Genomic DNA, 21,129 nt, shown 5'->3' on the forward strand with positions numbered 1-21,129 from the left:
TTCGTAATTTCCTAAAAAAGAAGAAAATTTATATCTATTGTATGCCTACATGTTCTCCAATAACTATACATTAACGAAACCAAAATAGAATTTCATCTCGGTTTAACGGAAATTAGTAACATATGTACATATTTATTCGACTCTGTTCAGAATCTTCATCACGAGTCTGACACGATTGGGGCTTATACAAAAGTCGACTTTTTAAAAAACCGGTTTTCGAATTTTAACTTTTCCATGTAACCGATTTATAACCGGTTTCGAATTTTTACAGATAGAAAACAAGACATAATTGCAACTTACAACAGAAGTTTTTAATTTTTTATAATAATTCAAAAATACAAAAAAGGAAAACGTAAGCTAAATATACGTACATACATAAAATTATTAAAATAAAAAGTTAACGAAATAATACTCTTAAAAAATCGCAGAAATTATCAAATGTTTTACATTTATATAAATTATTATTTTACTTCTTTCTTTGTTTAACAAAGTATGACTTCAAAAAGCAAGGAACGTCAATGGACTTATTGCTTATTCGTCTCCTCACTTTGGGCACAAAATTACCAGAAATAGAAAAACTCGCTCACTTGCTACTGAACTGGGCTTAATTGTCTTTAAAACATTAAATAATAGATCTAAATTATTTGTTCTTCTATTTGTAGCCTCTAAGACCAAAAACTCCTTCTTTAATGTTTGAGGGCTAGAGATACTCACTTCTTTAGGTTCTTGCAGATATTTATTGCTATTTCCATAGCATTTTTCATCATAGATATATATATGTCTTGATTTTCTTACATTAAAATCATTATAGTGGATTAATGTAATATGTAAGTATTATGTATAAATTTAAAATCGGTTTTTTTAAACTGAAAAACCCAATTTTCGAATTGCATAGTTTTCTTCGAAAAACCGGTTTTCAAAACCGACAAACCGTAGACACGATATGGTAGGTCAACGGGTTAATGAACAAGAATAGTAAACAGAAAAAGATTTGTTCAGTTCGAAATTTTTATTCAATCATTAGTTCAATATATTAGGCTTATCAATCAATTACGCCTTGCATCTTACAACTGCACCTTAAAGGGTGACGGAAATGCATACCAGGCTGATAAAATCAGAACTATAAAGTGAATGAGTGGATAAGTTTGAAAGATATTCTAGAAATGCTGTCTATGATATGTTTCAACTATTTTAAGTATTGCATCTTTTATAAAAATCCCCCTGCACAAGATTGACATTACAATAGCACACAGAAAGAAGTGTAACGATATCTTAACGATATCATCGACATACAAACATGATCGACAAGAAGTACCAACACCTCTGCAACCCGAAGTAGGTTATTTCCCACCAACAACTTCATCATCATCCCCGGGGAGGTCCGTCTGGACTCCGGCGGAAGTAGAAATGTTTTTAATCTCGGCGAGTCTGGCCGGCCAGACAGCGGCGTCCAAAATGAAACCGGCATTCGATACAGAAAAACGCGGAGGTCTTGGAAAGCTCGTTTATGTAATTGCGAGGGAAGGCGTGCGGGGGGGAGCAGGGTTCGATCGGAAAGCGAGAGGCGAGTGTCGGGGGTGGGAAAGGTACCTAGAGAGAGAGAGACTGGGGGGGTTGGAAGAGGGTTGGAGGTAGCCGGAGAGAAGCCTGCAGCCGTGAAATTCTCTCGCCGCGTGGCGATTGCGGTGAAGTCGTTCATTGACTTCTCTCCCCTCGGAACGAGCCCCCCACGGCCCGCGGATGCATCCGGATTATTCGTTCACGTTGCAGCTCGCGGCCGAGTGCACTTATGTACACACATGTGCGTTTTCATCCTCGCCGCACACATTGCCGCATATACACACACACCCCCGACCAAGTTCTGTTTCTCTTTCTCTCCCTGCGGCGATTCACTCTTCGTTCCTCTCTGTTGCTCTATCGTCGAGCTCCCTTCTCGCAGATCCACGTGCCCCCTCTCGTTCCTCTTCGCGATGATGGAAGAGGTAGAAGAAGAGGAGAGGGGCGAGACGAAGGAGTATACCACTCGTTGGAAGAAGCAGGGCTCACCGCTTCGCAAACTTACTCGTGTTCTGCGTCCAGTGTCGGTTCTTGCTCGCGGAGAACTCATTCTCTCGCGTCCCTGTTCACCTGGATCCTTGGCCAAGCAGGATACGCGACGCCAGGATAACTCTCAAGGTACCTGGCCCTGACCTAGAGGTGTCCCATCTAGACAAAGAGTCTTTATCTCTCTGGCTTTCGAACAACACCTGGTCACAGTGCTTTCGATTCGCCGAATAATTGGCATCGTACACGATGGAGCTGTGCGGCTAACCAGTGCAGTGATCGGTGTGAACTCGACCAGGTGTTGTCGGGTCCAAGTATCGGTTAGGGAGATCGGCGGGTCGATCGTGTTACGGGTAAATTGCGTAATCGCGAGGAGATCGACAGGAATGCAGAGTTGACGCTGCTTGGTTGTGTTTGATCGGTTGCTGGCTTGCTTGCTTGCTCTAGCCGACCGCGTGGGACTAGCGCAAAGGCGGTCGTCGGCTTGCAAAGCGCGCGCAAATATTCAGCCGAGCGATAACGATAGCAAGTAGGCTGGAACGATATACCGAATGCAGGCCGATGTGGCTACCAGCGGTCGGCGTCTGTCGACTGTTATTAAATAACGCGTCGCGCCGATGGACAATCGCGGATTCCTAAGATTCTAGACGAACCGCTGCGCGCTGCCAGAACGCTGACGACGCGTCGCTGCGCGTCGACCAGACTGCACTTTCACTCGCGAGAGGCGGTGCAACACGGTTTGCTCGATCGCCGCAATTAGCTGGATCAAATTCATTTCGAAATCAAGAAAATTAACTGTGTTAATGTGATCGAGACTCGCTAGAACATGCTGAATCTTAGGTATCAGCGAACTTGGTCCAACACATCCTCGTAATCCATAGAAATTTATTGAAATTCATTTTGAATGTATGATACATAGAGGATCTTATACTTTTGAGTCTTAATACTCTCATGAATAACTTGTCTGTATTTTTGTAAATCAACCGAACAGCCAGTTGACTGTTTGCAAAAGTTTCTTAATGAAAAAGTATATGTAAATCGGGTTAACACATGAATGTTTAAAGAAGCATATTTGGAAGACGTGTAATTATTGATGAGGTGTGCGAGAACTAGGGGAGTGAAGAACTAGAGTAGCACCTCGGTTAACCGAACTAATTCGGGAAACATGGATGTTCGGATAATAGAACTTGGTTCCACAGTGCTAAATGAATAATAAACTGTGCTGTACGTGAACCACATTTGGATACCAGAGAATCGAGACATCGAAAGTTCGGATAATCGAGGTTCTACCGTATTCAATAAAGAAGTGTACGAAAGTTTGGGGAGTGAAGAGTGTTTTGATTGATGGACGAAGAGAGGTTCGTTCGCGAGTGCAGCGTCAAGGGAAGAGGACTAACCCGATGCTTATTTTGTCTGTGCAGGGTTCTCTGCCGATCCATCCCGGAGGTTGCAGCGGCGAACACCATTATCGGTGAGTAACAGTTTGAAATTGTCGCGGCGGGAATGCAGCCGCGCTTCATTCCGCATGCGGGACACGCGGCTCAGGAATGCGCTCGACGAAGACACGCGAGGAATGCTTGGTTCCCTTTGGTTCGTCTCGAACCGAAGTTCGCTCGATCCAGCTAGATTCTCCGTCGAAAGATCCAGAATTCTAGTTCGCTCGGAAAACCGAACAGTTTCGTCAGAGTTTCTATACGGTGCCTCTAATCTCGCGAATCCGTAAAAGGTTCCAAGAACGGGACCCATCAAACACTCTGTGTATTGTCGCTGCTGGAGTCTTGTTGAATCTTTGCAGAACAGCGATGTTCAAAATACACATTGCAGAGTTTGCAATCAATTTTATATGAATAGCCTGCGGATGTTTATGCAATTAGCCATTTTTGTAGACGAATTTTCGGGGAAACTCGAATCGAATAGAATCTTATTTTCCGTGGTAGTAGTCTCTTTATATATAGTTCTGAAATAAATTAAAATCTTACTATTTATAAATTCTGTCTTGTTGAATCTTTAGAGAATAGGGATGTTTAAAATACACGTTGCAGAGTTTGCATTCAATTTTATACGAATAGACTGCGAATGTTTATGCAATTAGCCATTTTTGTAGACGACTTTTCAGAAACTCGAATCGAATAGAATCTTATTTTCCGTGGTAGTAGTCTCTTTAGATCTGAAATAAATTAAAATCGTACTATTTAAATTCTGTCTTGTTGAATCTTTGTAGAATAGGGATGTTTAAAATACACGTTGCAGAGTTTGCATTCAATTTATTCGTCTATCGAAGCTAAGGTAGGGAATAGACTGCGGATGTTCATGCAGTTTGGAATTTTTGTAGACGAATTTTCAAAATATCAAATAGAATCTTATTGTAGTAGCCATCTCAGATCTGAGATAATGAAAATCGTACTAAATTCTGACGTATTTTATACGCTAGTATTTTTTGAACATTCTCGAAAGCCATAATTGCGCAAAGATCCGCAGTCTGCCAGGGAATCTTTGTAAAACGACTTGCACCAGGAAGTATTGACGTTGGTAGCGAAGTTTGCTGGTCTGTGGAGTCGTCTAAGCGTAGCAGAGAAGGCGCAGAGAAGGCGAGAGCCTTCGCCGCGAAATAAAACGAAATCTCGTGGAGCGAAGGAGCAAGGATACACGGAGGGCGAAGGAAGGCGAGAGAGTGGTCAGACTGGTGTAACAGGACGTTACTCCTTGGTTGGCAAGGGCAGGCCTTGTATTATTGCTCCGTCCTCCTTCGATCCGCTCGCTTCGGCCAAGCTTGCTCGGTGTTCTCTAAGTCTCCTAAGCGTGGAATGCCGCAGGGAGAGACGGGTTAGCATACGGATAAAAGACCCTTCGCGGCGCGCTGCTGCCTCGAGGGTTCTCGTCACAGGGTCAAGGAACGGGAGCGATACTCCCCGACAGTCTCGCGAACTTCACGCTCGTCGATCGTACCGTTACTAACATCTAACATCATTTCGCTTGGAGAATCCAGTTCACGGTAGTGCCTCGGTACATGGACAATCACCGAAATGACACTTATTCTTTCACTGGCATTTTTCTGATTCGAATGACACCTAACACGGTACAGTTCCAATCATGTTTATGTACTTCTTCAATGCCTCGATACATGGACAATGTTCATCACAGAAATCTCACTTATTCTTTTACTGACATGTTGGTGACGTTTTTCTGATTAGAATGACACCCAACACGATACAATTCCGATCATTTTTACTTGCTTAATCCATGATGCAGTAGCAGCCTCGATTATCCGAACCGATCACTGATACACCAGATGGAACATTCGGATAATACAGCTACCTAGTTGCAATGCTATCATTCACTGGCTTGTACAATGAATTGTGTTTCTATATGCACAATGTACAAGCACCATTTATTAGGGGCTTTTGATTTAAGGTTCTTGCTAGAGTTTGAGTTCTTGATTTAAAGTCTTGGGCTAAGTTTGATTAAAATTTTAGTGAAGGTTTTTAGGGTGGATAACTCAGACCGGGTCGGGTCCCGAACCCGAAATTTTCGGGTATCCGCCCACCCCTGCCTTTTACACTCCCGTCCATAAATGATAATTAAAGAATACAAGCTTCCAGCTTGATTTGATTGCTTTATTTCGATGTAGCTATTATACGATAATATCAGATGATTGCATAATTTCGTGCCTGATTGTCATAGATGTCGCAAACTGTACTGCACGGCGGAGTGTAAAAAAATTATATACATAGTCGCCATTCTTTTCTAATCGTAGATATTTTTGTCAAAAAATTAGTAAGTACCATTTTTATTCCATGATGTAGGTCCTTTAATAACAATCTGTATAAGTGTCCGGTGACTTATGGACGGGGATGCATTCTAAAAATTACTTGTTCTAAAATTTATTGTTACCCAAAAACTCCACTATTTCGTCTATTGCTGCAAACTCGTGTGGAGCAATCACTAGGTGCAGAATTTATGCGACTTGCCCCAGCGTCGTTCTAGAATTCGTTTTCAAAATGTCGGCTAATTTCCGCGAAGGAACGAGGAACTTTCACAGCTGGAATTGTACTCGCGGTTTCCCGACAGTTTCCCGGGGAATGTCGGGCAGCGAGGCTCGCCCCGCGATGAATGAATCGACGAGCTTGTGCTCGCGCGCATTGCTAAATAAATTTCGGTACGGGCTCCCTCGTCGTTTCGCTTCCGGCTTGTTCGTTTCGCAGAATCTAATTTTAAGCCCGGCCGACCGACCGAGCGAGCGAGCGAGCGAACGGACGCTGACATGAAAGCTCGTTAGATGCTCGTCTTATGGAAATAATTGAACCGTCAGACGCAGAAAACACGTGGTCGCGGATCGATCCGTTCAATGGTCGTCCCGTTGACCGTCAAAATTAGGCGCCGTATTGCAACACCGGAACCTCCGAGTTTCTCCCGTTTCCCTAAACAGATTTCACTGTTTCTGGATACCCGTAATCCCTCTGGGAAACATTTGGACTATTTGAACCGTCTGGCCGGCGTGTCTGCTTCCGTGATTTCTCACCGGTTCCCTTCGTTCGCGGAAACTGATTTTCCAAGTGTTTCGAGAGCTTTCCAACAACGTTCCTCTGGATGTGGACATAGCACTGATTGTTGTAGATTTTTTCAAAAACCGCGCGGATAATCACACAACTACGGAAACATTCTCGTATCACACATTTTTTCTCTCTTATATCACCCTTTCTAAAAGATAGCAGCGCGTCAAACTGTTTGCACGCACTGTCCTTGTACTCGTAGGATTACAGAAGATAATGCTGTTTGCGTAGCCTCGCAGGTAACATTTCATTCGAGATAACTGTAATCGGAATTCGAAACCGTTGCGGTAACTGTCCTGAAATGTAGCATCGCCTAGATGCACGATTATGGTCGGTGGTAATTTCGAATGTGAAAAGTGTTGCTTAAAGAAAGGTGAAACAACAAGTAGCGGAAACAATTGGTAGCTGTCCACGGAGGAAGCAAGCAGTTCCCTCGTGGAAGTAAATGGTAGTAACTCCTTCACGGTGTTGAGCATTTCCATTGCGAAGGTAAACAACTTTCCTTTCGCCGAGCACAAATATAACTATCGGGGAAGATTAGTCGCGAGGTAAACAGTTGCTCTTTCGCGGAGGAAAATAGTTGCTCTCTCGTGAAAAAGATTAGTTGCTCTCTCGTCAAAAAAGTCAGTTGCTCTTTCGCGAGGAAAGATGGTTGCTCTCTTGTCAAAACGAATATGTTGGTCTCTCGTGGAGAACAGTAGCTTATAGCTAGATAGCGGATCTTTATGCATTTATGAAGAAATTGGTTGGGCGAAATATAAAACAGTAAAAGATTTTCAAGATTTAATAATGTTGTAATGTTGCTTTTAATATAACAAAGTCGTTAAGAGAAGAAACCAATTTTCATGTTATTCCTGCTTCCCGCAATCAATGCAAAACATTTTTATTTTGCATAAAGATCCGCAGTCTACTTATAGCTGTTTCGCGGGGAAGCATAGTTGTTTTCTCTTAGAGCAAAGTAGTGGCACTCTCGCGGAGGTAAGCAGTTGCTCCTGCGCGGAAAAAAATGGTTGTCCTCACAGTGACTGTATTCCACTCGAACGACCGACATTATTCCAGAGTCGGGAGTCCTTTTTCGAAGTTTGCTTTCGTCCGGTAAAACGCAATCTCATCTGGCGGAATGTCCTTCGTCCCGCAACGTCCGCTGAGAACGAATCGATCTGTTCACGGTGTGACGAGCAAACGTACGAATTAATCCTGGCAGGTCTCTGCCAATGAAACGCACGCAGTAGTATCCGAAGGAGTCGCGTAAAGAATCGTATTACTTGCTCGCTCGGCTGTGAATTACTGGCTCGCTGAACAATCCCATTTACACGGACAATCAGAGTGAGGCTACCGGTCGAATCTCGTCGGCGACGATTGTTACATCGTCGCCCCGTAAGACCGGTACTTTACGCCGGGTTCAGGTGCACCGGTGCTAGCAGGACTTCCGTCAGGATGACACTGTAGAAAATTTGAATCCCGAAGAAAATCGCGAAGAGCAAGGACGGAATACATAAAATAACAAATTGGGAAAAGACCATGAAAAATATTGATCTGAAAGCACCTCCTTCTTCTTGAAAGACTGTCCCTTTAGAATTCATCTATTCGAAGACTACAGAGAATGAAAAAATTTGAATTTCTTTCATCCCGCATAGAAAATTCTTGGTTTCCTCGTCGGTGTGATCAGGGAACCTCCGATTGTCACGTTGAGAGGAGAGACGTGTTTCGCGGCTTTGAGCCGTTTCGCGAGGCTTCAGGATAATTTCGCACCCACGCCGCGGGGACGTTCGCCGAGGGGCTGTGTACGTGTATACATGACCACGACAAATGGGCGAAAGCTTCGCTGGAACGTCTTCTCTGGCACGGCGCAAATTATTGTGGTTCGAACAAAGCGAATCCGCGCGTAGTTACTCGGATCTTGTAGTCGGTCGACCAGTTCTCGTTAACACGTTCGTTGGGGACATCCACCGTGTCGATATTAATGAGAAGTTCTGAAACGATCGTCAAGACAATAGTGTGTAATACACGTTCGAGGACGGGACCACTCGAACGTTGATTCACGCCACTTTAATTCGACTGTTGTAGTATCCGCCTCGAATCCCAGTTCATGTGAATTCATCCACCTTGGCGGCGTTTAAATCTTCCATTTTGTTGCAAGAACGTTCTAATACCGTTCGTTGTTGTGTTTCTACATCATCAAAGTAGTTGAATTTCCGATGAAATTAAAAACAGAGGAAATACGAGATTTTCCGAAGTATGTTACGTTTCAAATGCTTCTAAAAGCTGCTGTTATCGTTGTTATTATTCGCCGGCTCACGCGCCAAAGCCGTTTGGTACACCACATTGTGAACAAGATATGATCAAACGAGCATAATGCGATAATGCTGTATGTTTGAGCACGCAACTGGACAAAGCAATCTTCGAACAGATTGCGAGGAATCATGAAAAAGATTGGTGGACTGATTCACCGACTGCGCGCGGGCTGATTTATGAATTCGATCGATACAGCTACGTATTCTGCAAGCAGCTATTTGTTCACATCTTGGGCGGTGAATTTGTTTTCGCGGGTGGTCCCCGCATTATCAGGAATGCACCACCGACCGGTTCCACCAACAGTTTCATTACCGAGCTGCGTCGCCTCGCGAACGCAACGCGCTAACACGACCGGTGTTGACATAACTGTCTTACTTGCTCGGAAACTTGCGAGTCCACGCTGGTACTTCTGGTTTCCGTTTTCACAGGATCGCGGACAAGAGTCGGTCTTTGTTTACGCAGCCGATTTCAACTGTTAACGCGTCAAAGTCGTTCGACCGCCTCTGTTTGCTCCGGCGCGGCGCGACTTCCGCTTTCGCGTTTCCCGGCGCATGCTTCCTTATATTCTAAACGTAATTGCATTGTTAGCGAGTCGAAAATTATTGGTGAAATTGTTTTTTTAATCAAGCAAAACCTTGACCTTCTAATTTTTTTATTTAATCACAAAATGTCCACGGTATACAATATTCATTGATGGGAATATTCAAATTCGGAATCTTCATAAACTGAATCATTTTTAGGGAAAAGAATTGCACTCTTCAAACAGCAATTTCTAATTTTAAAAAATTGTTCTAATACTTAAAAATCGTACGTTACAGTGAAAAGTGTTTATTCCGGATTCCTTAAAATTTTTTTATTAAATCACAAAATGTCCACGGTATACAATATTCATTGATGAGAATATTCAAATTCGGAATCTTTATAAACTGAATTATTTTTATGGAAAGAAGATTGCATTCTTCAAACAGAATTTTCTAATTAAAAAAATTGTTCTAATACTTAAAAATCGTACGCTATGTTGAAAAGTGTTCATTCCGGATTAGATTCATAAATATTGTTTTCCCGCGCGAGAAACTTTCTAGTAAAGCCCCTGACAGCAGAAATAAGCTTACGTACAATATTTCCCAGCCGAGCTTTCGCTCGCTCCTTATCTTCTCTTCTTCCGCCCCGTTTCATCTGGCGCGATCTCTTCCCGGGAGCAGCGTTTTGACAAATAATAATCGACAGACTCAATATGTCCTCGAAACGTTTCGTTTCTCCCTCTCGTTAGCGAATTGTTCCGTGTCCGCGTTCCCATTCCGCCGGCCGACGAATCGCGATCGACCCCCCTCGTCTCGCGGCGCCGATTCTCACGAGACAAAAAGGGGTCGGGGAAAATTGTCGGCCGTCATGAAAATCCATATGAATATGGATGAACGCACGCGAAAGCAAGCAGGCGCGTCTAATACTCGACGCCGACCGAGTATGCGAGAAGCCGACATGCGAACCGGGGTCGAGAGGACACCGCTGCCGGGTCAAAGTTCGCCGAAAGCTATTTCCAAGAACGGATCAAAAGAATAATCGATTATTCGAAGTAAAAGAGCGAATTAAAAGAGCAAATTACAAGTGCAATTCATTGTTCGAATTAATTATTTGACTTAAAAGAACGAATTAGAAGAATAATTAATTATTTGACTTAAAAGAACGAATTAAAAGAATAATTATTTAATTATTTGACTTAAGAGAACGAATTAAAAGAATAATTCATTATTTGACTTAAAAGAACGAATTAAAAGAGTAATTCATTATTCGAGGTAAAAGAACGAATTAAAAGAATTATTGGAATCAATATAACAAATTCAAAGAACAATTCATTATTCGAATTAAAAGAATAATTAATCGTTCGAATTAAAAAGAATAATTAATTATTCGAATTAAAAGAACGAATCAAAAGCATAATTAACTTCAAAATCACTCGTCATTCGACTAGATGAGAGGAGGGTGAACGAATCAAGGGGAAGACCCTGTCTACCGGATCAGCGATGGCTGACGCGTAAGGAAACAGCGTCGTAGAAGAGGAAGATAGACTAGGGACACTTTTTCAACTTTAGGAGTTGGTCCCCATCGATTTCGCTAATCATCAGCCTACACTGCAACGAATCAGAGAATAACAAATAAAATTGCATTCGTAATTCGTTAGTAAAAGTTTATTCGAGCAACGCCGGACTTCGTGCCAGGTGAACAGAGACAGACCGATTATATTGGCTTCATCCGAGACTAAACGGAGTTGGCTTGGAAATTCGACGCTTGACGTCACGCTGCTTCGCGGCTTTCCATCGGCTTCTTTAAATAGAGTGATCAATGATACCGCTGATTGGATATTCGCAGGCTTCGCGAATATTTACTCGTCGCAGTGATGCGAGATCGTGTAGGAACGTATGAAACCAATTGTCTGCAATCTAGAGAACAGCATGCGATCAAGAAATGTATCGAATCTGCAGTCTGATGTTCAAGGTTGCGGGTTAGAAACTTCAGGTTCTGTGTCCCGCGCAATTCGACGTAAACGAGCCAGTAACGCTGGCGGGATTACGCTTGTAAACCGAGGATAAATCAATTGCGAGTATAATGGACGCGGAGTTGTTTACGAAACTACAAGGAAGACCGCTGTGGGAAGCGTTGTTAAGAGTTGGTTTGAGGGTTGGCTGGGAGGGTGGCTAGAAAGAGTTGAACGCAAGAGGGAGCCCCCAGCAAAAACTGTAAACAAGATTCTTTCGTCGTCGTCGTCGTCTGCGACTAGGATTTGTGGTTTCTTCAACGTCCACTTTGTCTGCTGTGCAACAACCCCTACACGTTCTTTCATTATTCGATGTAAAGCTTCGTTCCCACCACTTCGTTCCTAATCTTTGGGACAGCAGAACAGTATTTCACGCGGATTGGAAATGATTATACGCATAACAAGGTATCCAAAGCTTAGAGGAGTTCCCACCTTAACACGCTCGGAACCTTTCGCAACGTGACGGGTCAACGTAACAGAGCGCCAATTATGTTGCTCGTTTAATCGGAATTAACGCGATGTTCACCGCTTATTGTTCGTTGACCTAATTAGATGCCCGGCAATAATGAAAAGAGAGTCGTGTGCTGTCGATGCGCGGAGCGATGGCCGCCTGGTTCTCTTGATCGGCTTGCATTCTCTCTCTCTCTCTCTCTCTCTCTCTCTCTCTCTCTCTCTCTCTCTCTCTCTCTCTCATCTCCCTTTCGTTATGAAAGAGGGTCGAAGGTACTCGCTGAATGCCGACATACTTCGGGTTGTCGTTGAGGAGTAACAGACTGGAAATTTCGCGGTTCTGAACCCTGATAACCACTCGTTGTTCTATGGTAATGCCACTCGACGATCCTGAAGAACTGGCTCCGGTGTCTAGGTCAAGACGCTTTCACAAAACTGTAGAAATAGCCTGCGGTTCTTTATTAAAAATACAAATTTTCTTCATAGATTGCAAGAAATATCTTCAATTTTTTAAATTTAAATGCATAAAGATCCGCAATCTGCGTAGAAACATTTTATCTCTTATTGTACTTCGTATTAGAGTCGCCGGATGGGAGGGAGCACGAATTGAGGGGAAAAGTTACCCCCTCTCTATCAGTAAGAGACGCGTCACGTGACCGGGCCGCGGATGCGTGGGGGAAGCGTCGTAGAAGGCGAAAGTAGAGTACGGACTATATTAATCCTGGGACACTTAAGATTTTGGATTTAAGGGTGGATCATTGTCTAGGATATCTTGACGACCGTTTCGTAACTTTAGCTAGATCAAACTCGACTTTTTTTTCAACATTCCGTCGTAATCTAATTGAACTAACAAGAACGACATTGTAGATTCCGACGAATTGTAAGGCAAGAAGGAGTCGAAGATGACATTTTGTGAAAATCGCAGCAACCCGAGACTTTGACGGTAACGTGGAGAACCTGTTGGTGCCACAGTTGCCGCCACAGTGGAACATCCTTGGCCTAGAGCAAACGCTTTGTCTGTCAGTATAGAGCATGCAAACTTGATGATGCGCCAGCACTGTATACATCGTTGTCACGCTCGCCACAATTATCCTGGATATCCGTCGCCTGCGCGACGTCGAAATAATTACTTTGACTGTGTCTACGGACCGACAGGGTTACAATTATCTTAGCAACGCCGGGACCTGTTCGCGGCCGCGTTCCTCAGATTCTCCTCGCGATTCTCTTTCGTCAAACTTCCGCGAAAATTGGAATAGTTTCGGTTCCACGCTGCTCTCGTTGGCTCACGTCTCTCCCGTACCTGGTCTCATTCGATTCTCGCTACATTTGACTTTGTTTCACGCCTTCCATTCTCTCCGGGAAAGTTTTGCCGACTTCCACAACGCGGTGTCCAACTTCATTCGACTGTCTCACTGTTTTTCGTTCATTCGATTTTTATTAGGTATCAATGTTATCGAACTTGTACCATCTCCGGAGACGGCGGAATTTCTTGGTTTATTTTACTTCTTACTTTTATCCGAACATTTCTATCGAACTCGAAGACGTATCGATTTATATTTAATATAACTTTCGTTGATTGGAGGCGTGCAATAGAAAAATATTAAGAGAATACCGGCGTTAATGAGAATTATAATTTAATACAGTTTTATGCCGATATAAGACGATGGCTGGGGACGGTCTTTCATCGTATTTTATTTATTGACTTATTTATTTTTATTTATTTCCTCTATTCATGACACAATTGTACACATCAGAGAATATCAATGTATTAATAAAAAGCCATTGTGACGTATCCTGAGCGGTCCAGTGTTCAGAGGTGGGGGAAAATGGTGCCAAAAGCTTGTGGTGGGGGTCAACTCAACAGTCCTACGCATTACAGTACATTGTGATTCATTTGAGTGGTGTCGGGTTCGTTTTCCAGCAAACCGCTCGGCGAAGATTGTACTTACGCGTCGCCCTCCATATTCGTCGCGAAACAGTCGCGTTGTCGTTAGATTACGAGCCGCGACCGGGTTCAAATTTGCATGATTACGGGCGTCGATAAGGTAATTACGAGTAGGACGGCGGGCACGATTAAAGCCCCGTGTATCTGGCACGCATTGCCGATGGAAAGAGAAGCGGGACGCGTCCCGCCGGAATGAAAAGAAACACCAGCGGGCGGGGGTAGTCGGTGAAAACGCGATGGCGGATGCGGATCACGCGACACGGCCGCCTGTGGATTAGAATTTATCGCGGGGCTGAATCTACGCCGGCAAATATTGAAATCGAGTTGGTCGACGCGTCTGAAAAGGACGTCTCGGTTTGTGCAGGTTCGACAGAGCTGGAGCTCCAGGAACGGTTGAAAGTACCACCCTCTTTCCAGCGAGAGATTTGCTTTTCTCGATATGGATATATATAAATTCCCCCGTTTCCGCCCCAGTCTACCTTTTAATTATAGCAAATGGTATTCCGTTCATCCGTGATAGACAGGCTGAGGCATTATTAATTTAAGTGTTCAAGATTCACCACTTTCCTTGTGACTGTAGGAAATTGAATTTTTCTGACGTGTGTGAAATGAAAATTGAACGGGAACCTGGAATAAGATTCTCGGTGTTCTAAATCTCTTATTCGAGATTTCCATTAAATTGTAACCCTTAGCGTTCGAGTGGTGACTCCGAGGCACCACTAAAAATTGCTGAAAATTATTAAACATTTAAGTATTGGAACAATTTCGTATCCACCAAATTTAAAAAGTCATTGAGAATAGAAATGTTCTAGATCGGAAGAAATGTTTAATTTTCGAGTTAAACTAGCTCCGAGTGCAAAGGGTTAATGGAAGTCGCGCCTTGAAAATTCCACGGCGCCCATGGGGAGGGTTAAGGTAATAAACGAATAAACAATAATAATCGTTCGGCGTTGGCAACGTCGATAAGTGGGATAAGCGGTGGCAAAGCAAGGGTCGAGAGAGGGTATGTTAATCCGAAATATCTGCGGAGCGAAACGAGGCGTGGAATCTCGAAGAACCTTAGGAGTGTCATCGAACCAACCCCTAATTCTCGCCCCCTCCGCTTACGGTGGAAAGCACCGGTGTCGCGTACACGCGTCGGAAGTTCATCAAGTTCGAATTCCCAGCTCAAGTTCAGTGAGTTCAAGCTGGTCGTCGTTCCTAATTGCGGCCTTTCCCTCGACTCTATCCCTTGGCCCTCTGCCCCTTCGCCATCCCACGGTTCGTGTCTCCCTGTATATCAGCCAGGCGACCCTTACGAGTGGCGTGCGGACTGGTTATGGACTGGTTAGTTGATGCACCGCTGCCGGCAGTGGACTCTTCGGCGCCTCACGCTACTCCCATTGCAGACTCTACGGCGCCCCCTGCCCTCCTCCCCTCCAACCCCCCTTTTGCAAACCCCTTTCGTCCCACCCTTCGTCGCGGTGTCTCTCCCGCGCCCCTTAGCCAGCTTTTCACGCTCGAACGGGGCCGCGTGTCGGAAAAACGAACCAGACGGATACGGTTTTTCGCGAATAACCTCGGGTTCAAAGGGGTTTCTCTCCACTGGACAGAGAAATGGGATTCTCGAGACGGCCACTCGATCATTCGAGCACCTTCCATCCGAAATTAACCCCCTGTTCTCCGATAACGAGGCGAACTCCTCGATTTAACACGTTACCGCCGATTTTGCTCGGATATCCTCTGCCAGGGGTAGTTTCACCTTGAGTGGCCATCTTGCATTAATTTAGAAACACAAAAGACATAGAATGCTGAAATTTAGTACGCAGACACACGGCAGCACAAAGGGGTGCACGAATATTTTTTCATCCCGAAAGTCCTTCAGGATTAATTGCTAAAAATAAATTAGTTGCACACCTGCGGAAATAAGTCAGCCGTTGATTTTTCAACGGGAATTATGCTAGTAGGTATAGACGGTCTACGAATCCGAAATATGAGGAACGTCCCTTCGATAGGCCAGGTCGATGCGACCGACGTGTTACGTGGAAAACCACCCCCCGCCCAATTATTTTATCATTCGTTTTTTCCCCACGAGCACGTCGATCGACTGCTCGCCCCCGTTTCACCTCTCTCCAGTAATGGCGGGACGGCCAGGAAACGCGGAGGTTCTTGGGAGTTCGTGTCACGACACGGCCCGGACACGCACGCCGCTTGTTTGTTGAAAACATGGCGGTGCTTGTAAAAATAAATCATTTTTCCCTCCCCATCCAGACGAGCACCCCAATGGTTACCGATTGCAGGCCATAAAAAAGCGTTTCAATCAGTTAGAACCACGTAGAAAGTCCGCGAGTTTATTAATAACCATATTTATATCCTTTAACGCTGCTATGAAATATTATGAAATAATGTGTGGTGCAATCAACAATTAACGATTCCCATCGCTCCGATGGGAAAATAAGAAAACGTTTGAATCAGTTACGTTGTTGCCAGAAGAGATCCGCGAGTTTATTGATAACCATACCTACATATCCATTAACGTGTACCATTAGCGGTAATATGAAGTACTATGTGGCGCAATCAACAATTAACGATTCCCATCGAATATTTGATAATCAATTGCGATCGAATCTAATATTCAACTAACGCGTTACCGTACTCACAACGATTAAAGCTAGTTTCGTCGATAATTAACTAGTACACCGTTAAATATTTATGTGGTAATCATTTCAGTCGAAATAATCAGCAGAAATTCATCAACTGTCACGCGCGTAATTTTGATAAGCACATGATTAACTCCGTTTCGATTAAAAACCACTGACCCGTGACTAACGGCAAATATTTACGATCGGTAATTGACAACGTCGATAAACATCGATCAATCTAATCAAAGTTTCAGTTCGTTGCCCACTTAATACTAATGCGATCTTTGATCTTTCGGGACCCGACATTTTCGGGTTTTTGGACGCCTATAATTTTTTGCTTGCTTCAGAGAATTAACCAAGTGGCGTTTTAATATTAATCCAGCGCAGAGTTGGGCAAAAATTTTATTTAAATGAAAATTTCAAATAAAGTGGGTTTTTTCCAAGTGTGCTTTAAACTCACTTTATTCGAAATTTTTATTTAAATAAAATTTTTGCCCGACTCTGTAATCCAGTCAGGAACCAATCTTTATCGCTATGGATGCTTTATATTCAGGGTATTTGATTCACTATTTCTTTCGCAGACGTAATATTGATTGGCGATTAAGCTGGCGATTAGATTGACGATTAAGCCTCGATAACGCGTTATCTAGGGTTTTAACATAAATCGATAAGCTCCATCGAGGTGAACAGAATTGCTACGAGAGATTTTAAGAGTACTGTACCGCTAAATCTATCGAGCACTAAAAATTACTTGCGAAGAATGATTTGTTGCCATTTTTGTTATAAAATCTGCCCGGATTACGACATCTATCGAATCACTTTCACAAAAAAACCAGTCACTCGGTGGCTGGAAATTGGAATTGACGAGGAAGTTTGCTGATACATTTTCGCCTCGAAGCGTTTAACCCAATTGATAAGTACGAGATGCCCATTTGGGAATTCGAAGAGACGATATAGCGGAAAAGTCTTACGGAATCGTTCGGTAAATATTTGATACTCGCGTTTCGTTCGCGTCGCTGCCGGTTTGCCACAAGGGGCGGCTGGAAAACACGGTCGAGACTCGATCGTTCATCGTTTCGTGATCGATCACGGGCCACGGCGAGAATTCATCGAGTTATCCTTCGGAAATATCGACAGGACGAAAAAGTTTCTCCTTGTTCGACACAGCGGTTTTGTCCTGGGAAAATTACTTTCGCGTTTTTAACGAGAAGTCGACAATCGGGGTGAACGCGGAGAGAGAAACCCGAATAAACAATATTCATAATTGCTCGAATCCTATGTTCATTTGTGTTTCCACATGAGATGGAAGAAAATGTACATTCCAAGGAAAACCCTCGGGACCGAGCTGTTTCTTAGATCCTGTGGTTCTACTATTTCTTTGTGCGGGGAGGGGGATAGGCAATTTTCTTAGATCAAGATGTTCTTTACTGTACATTGTACACGAAGCTGTAAATATTTGTAAGATTAAAACCGACGTTCATTGGCGTAATTCGAATAATTGTGCAACAACAAGCGGTGCGCGTGGAAAGTTTTAACATTCCCGTTGTTGCCGAGCGCTTAAGCTCTCGGATAGATTGGATATAAACTTCGAGAGTGGAAAAAAGAATCGAATACGCGTGCCTCCCGGGGAAAGCGAAATAAACTGAAAAAGAGAAACGGGGGAGAGAGACGGAGGAAAGAAAGCAAATGGGCAACGGGGAAACAATTATCGGAAACGGTTGTACGAGTAGAAGGAACGCGGAGAATGTCAAGTGGAGAATGAATAATGAAAAAGATATTTTTCAGTTGCGCCACGAGATTTTGCAATTACGAACGTTCCCGACGAAACAATGACTGCCTTATTAAACTGACTCTTTAGACAGAAACCAACGGCAAGTTTCAGTTAGGAGGTTTACGTTATTATTAAACCACAGTTGATTCTTTCAGCCGTATAATCACGGAAAGTTCTCTATGTTGCTCTATGCAACGAAACTCCCGTTATGCACTAGTGATCCGCAGTTGCAACCAAACCGAACCAGGGTTTCAAACTTTCCGCCGCCATTTGTTTGCCATTGCGACTTTCACCACTCTAGAGATTTGACAGATGTCACTGAGCTCCAAGTACATTTGCTACGCTTTCCTGTCCTGTAGCTTGAGCTTATATTCTTAAACATTGTTTAACGATCCTGCAAATTGTCAGTCGATTATTTATAACTTTCTTCGTTGTACTAGTTGTTCGCTCCTTTCGTCGATTCTTCGATTATTTCAGAAAAATGTATCCGCTGTAGAGCAGTGACTTCCCTGCGTGTTAAACATTTTCTTGTTTAACAATCCTGCAAATTGTTAGTCGATTATTTACAATTTTCTTCATTGTAATAGTCGGCCACTCGATTCGTCGAGATTCTTTGAATATTAAAAATATATTCCTACTGGTTCGGATAATCGAAGTTCTGCGATATTGCGGATTAATCGTGTAAAAATAATCGGAAAGGTGTCGTGTTTGGACTCATTTTACTCGCAGACACGTCGCGAATATTTCAGCAAAAGTCTCGCGAGTAAAAAATTTTGTTACAAACTGGAGAATTTTTAATTTTAATCTATCTGTCACGCGAACAGTTCAATTCCGTGTTGGTGGACATCCACTACAGGTAGAGACGGATCGAAATGGCCACTCGATTTAGCCGCTCCCAAAGCCCGTCTCCATGTCCATCGTGGTTTTCGTGACGCGAGCCTCGTGTCTCGTGATTCTTTAACGAGCCGCGAACAAACGTGGCTCCCGGCCGGACGTTTTTCTTGCGGCTTTTTTTTTCGCTCTCGCCGGTGTTCCAGCGACCGCAATGAAATCGAAACGGCGAATCGGCACGGGTCGCCGCCGAATACGCCATGGTAAATTATTAACGTCGCGTGCCGACCGGTCTCGAGTATCGATTCGTCTGTCCGGACTGCGCGTACCTTTTTCCGGACGTTCGTCCATCCTTTCAATTTCGAGGCGACCATTGGCGTCGACGGAGCCCGTGGAAAACCACCTCTATCCACGGCCCGAGGCTGCATTATTTATCCCACGATTATACGATTCAGTCTTTCGCTCTACCACCGAGCAGACAGAAAAGCGCCTGCCGCGGCAACGCCGCTTGAAAACTTAATTACCGGATTAAAGGATTTTATTAAAAGATGCTCCCCGTGATTACACGTTCTTTGCTCATTCTACCACGGCTGTTCCTATTTAGACGCACGTATCGCTGCGCAATAAGCGACGCAACGTTTCCACTGCGGTCTAGACAATTCTCCTCAGTGCCTACTCAGCTTCTTAGAAAAACTGTAATTTTGTTCCTAACAGAAGCGCACAAAAGGCCGTTATACTCGTGCCGATGTTTCTCGCGTTTTCAACACGTTCGCGAACAATATCCCGCTGTGCGATGACGAACGGTATGCGTCGGATTAACTCTTTGGACTCGCAGCAATTTAATAATTCGAGAATCAAGACATTTCTCAAATCTATTAAATATTAAATCTATTTTATTTCATGTAATCTATTTAATTAAATTGGCCTGTTTTTTCCCCATAGAACGGGGAGCTTTTTGCAGTTCATAGAATACAGACGAATTTAATAATATTGAAACTGTTTTGAATGCTACGGTCATTTTTACCGACTTGTTTTTATGTCCAGAGAGAGGGTAACTTCTTCCCCTCGATTCGTGCTCCCTCCCCTTAGATGAGTAGACTGCAGATCTTTTATGCAAAATGAAACTTGTGTGCACTGGTTGCACGACGCGAGCTGCAAAGACAATTATTTCTCTTCTCAATAATTTCAAACAAATACAGGGAAAATAGTTTTAAAATCTTTAGATATCTTTAGTGTGTTTCGTTTCATCTATATTCATAAATAGACTGCGGATCTTTATGCATCTATGGCTTCTGAAAATGTTAGGAAAATGCTGAACCTTCTTAAAATTTTCCCACAAAAATTGAGAATTGCATAAACATCCGCAGTCTGCTCATAAACGACACATAATTGGCGAATGTTTTCACATTTACAACAAATTTTTAATTAATTAAAGTCCAACGGTACTCAACTACGGTAATTGAAGTTCTCATTCACACAGTCTCTTTAAAAATCTGAAACATGAAAAAGGACTCCTGAAATTAGCAAAATTAATACAAAAAATAGATGTCTGGAAAGCACGTTAACGATGAAATTCACTGAAAACTTGTACAGGAATCGTCTTGAAGCGTTCGTTTACGAGTTAGTGGAAGAGGAAACAGCATCAAAGGAATTGTTTCCTCTCCGAGCGAACCCTTTGGCGTTGAGAGAGCTGCGGATACACCGTGCGACGTTCTCCCCCCGCCCCCTTCCAGGGTGAATAAAATTAATGTCGAGGCTCGCAATCGGCGGATCGTTAATTGTGCGGTGTACCCGACGACGAAACGAAACGCAACGGGAACGCACCGGGAATGCACATTACGGAAGATACCGGCTAATGAAATGCTCTCGCGCCATATCTGTAAATACCGACGTTACGAGTAATTTAGTCGAACGTTAATTAGCATGTAACGAAGGAGCGTAGTGGGTCGAATCACGGGATTTTCATTGTTGGCTGGCGAGTTCGTATGCGAGTCGCGCGTTCCCGATTCCTATGCTAAACGCGTATTATCGCATTATAGCCGCACGAGCGGCCGTCGCCGTCACGTTCCGCTTCGTTTTCGAGGCGACGA

The 21,129-nt window shown here is 43.5% G+C and overlaps 1 protein-coding gene across 8 annotated transcripts in view; it reads left to right on the top strand.

Annotated features, from left to right (window-relative positions):
• Hnrnp-k (Heterogeneous nuclear ribonucleoprotein K) overlaps positions 1-21,129 on the top strand; it is a 137,990-nt gene that overhangs the window by 53,934 nt on the left and 62,927 nt on the right. For 6 of the 8 annotated variants that reach the window (XM_076432183.1, XM_076432185.1, XM_076432187.1 and 3 more), the window contains one exon: positions 3,465-3,514. Coding sequence is in view for 2 of the 8 variants with exons in the window: in XM_076432182.1 (XP_076288297.1) it covers positions 3,465-3,514 (50 nt within the window). In the remaining 6 variants the exon portion in view is untranslated. Of the gene's footprint in view, positions 1-2,084; positions 2,176-2,263; positions 2,884-3,464; positions 3,515-21,129 lie in introns of those variants that run through there. The other 2 variants (XM_076432186.1, XM_076432181.1) reach the window with 2 other exon arrangements.

Source organism: Lasioglossum baleicum, chromosome 10 (assembly GCF_051020765.1).
Source record: "Lasioglossum baleicum chromosome 10, iyLasBale1, whole genome shotgun sequence".
Classification (NCBI taxonomy): Eukaryota; Metazoa; Arthropoda; class Insecta; order Hymenoptera; family Halictidae; genus Lasioglossum; species Lasioglossum baleicum.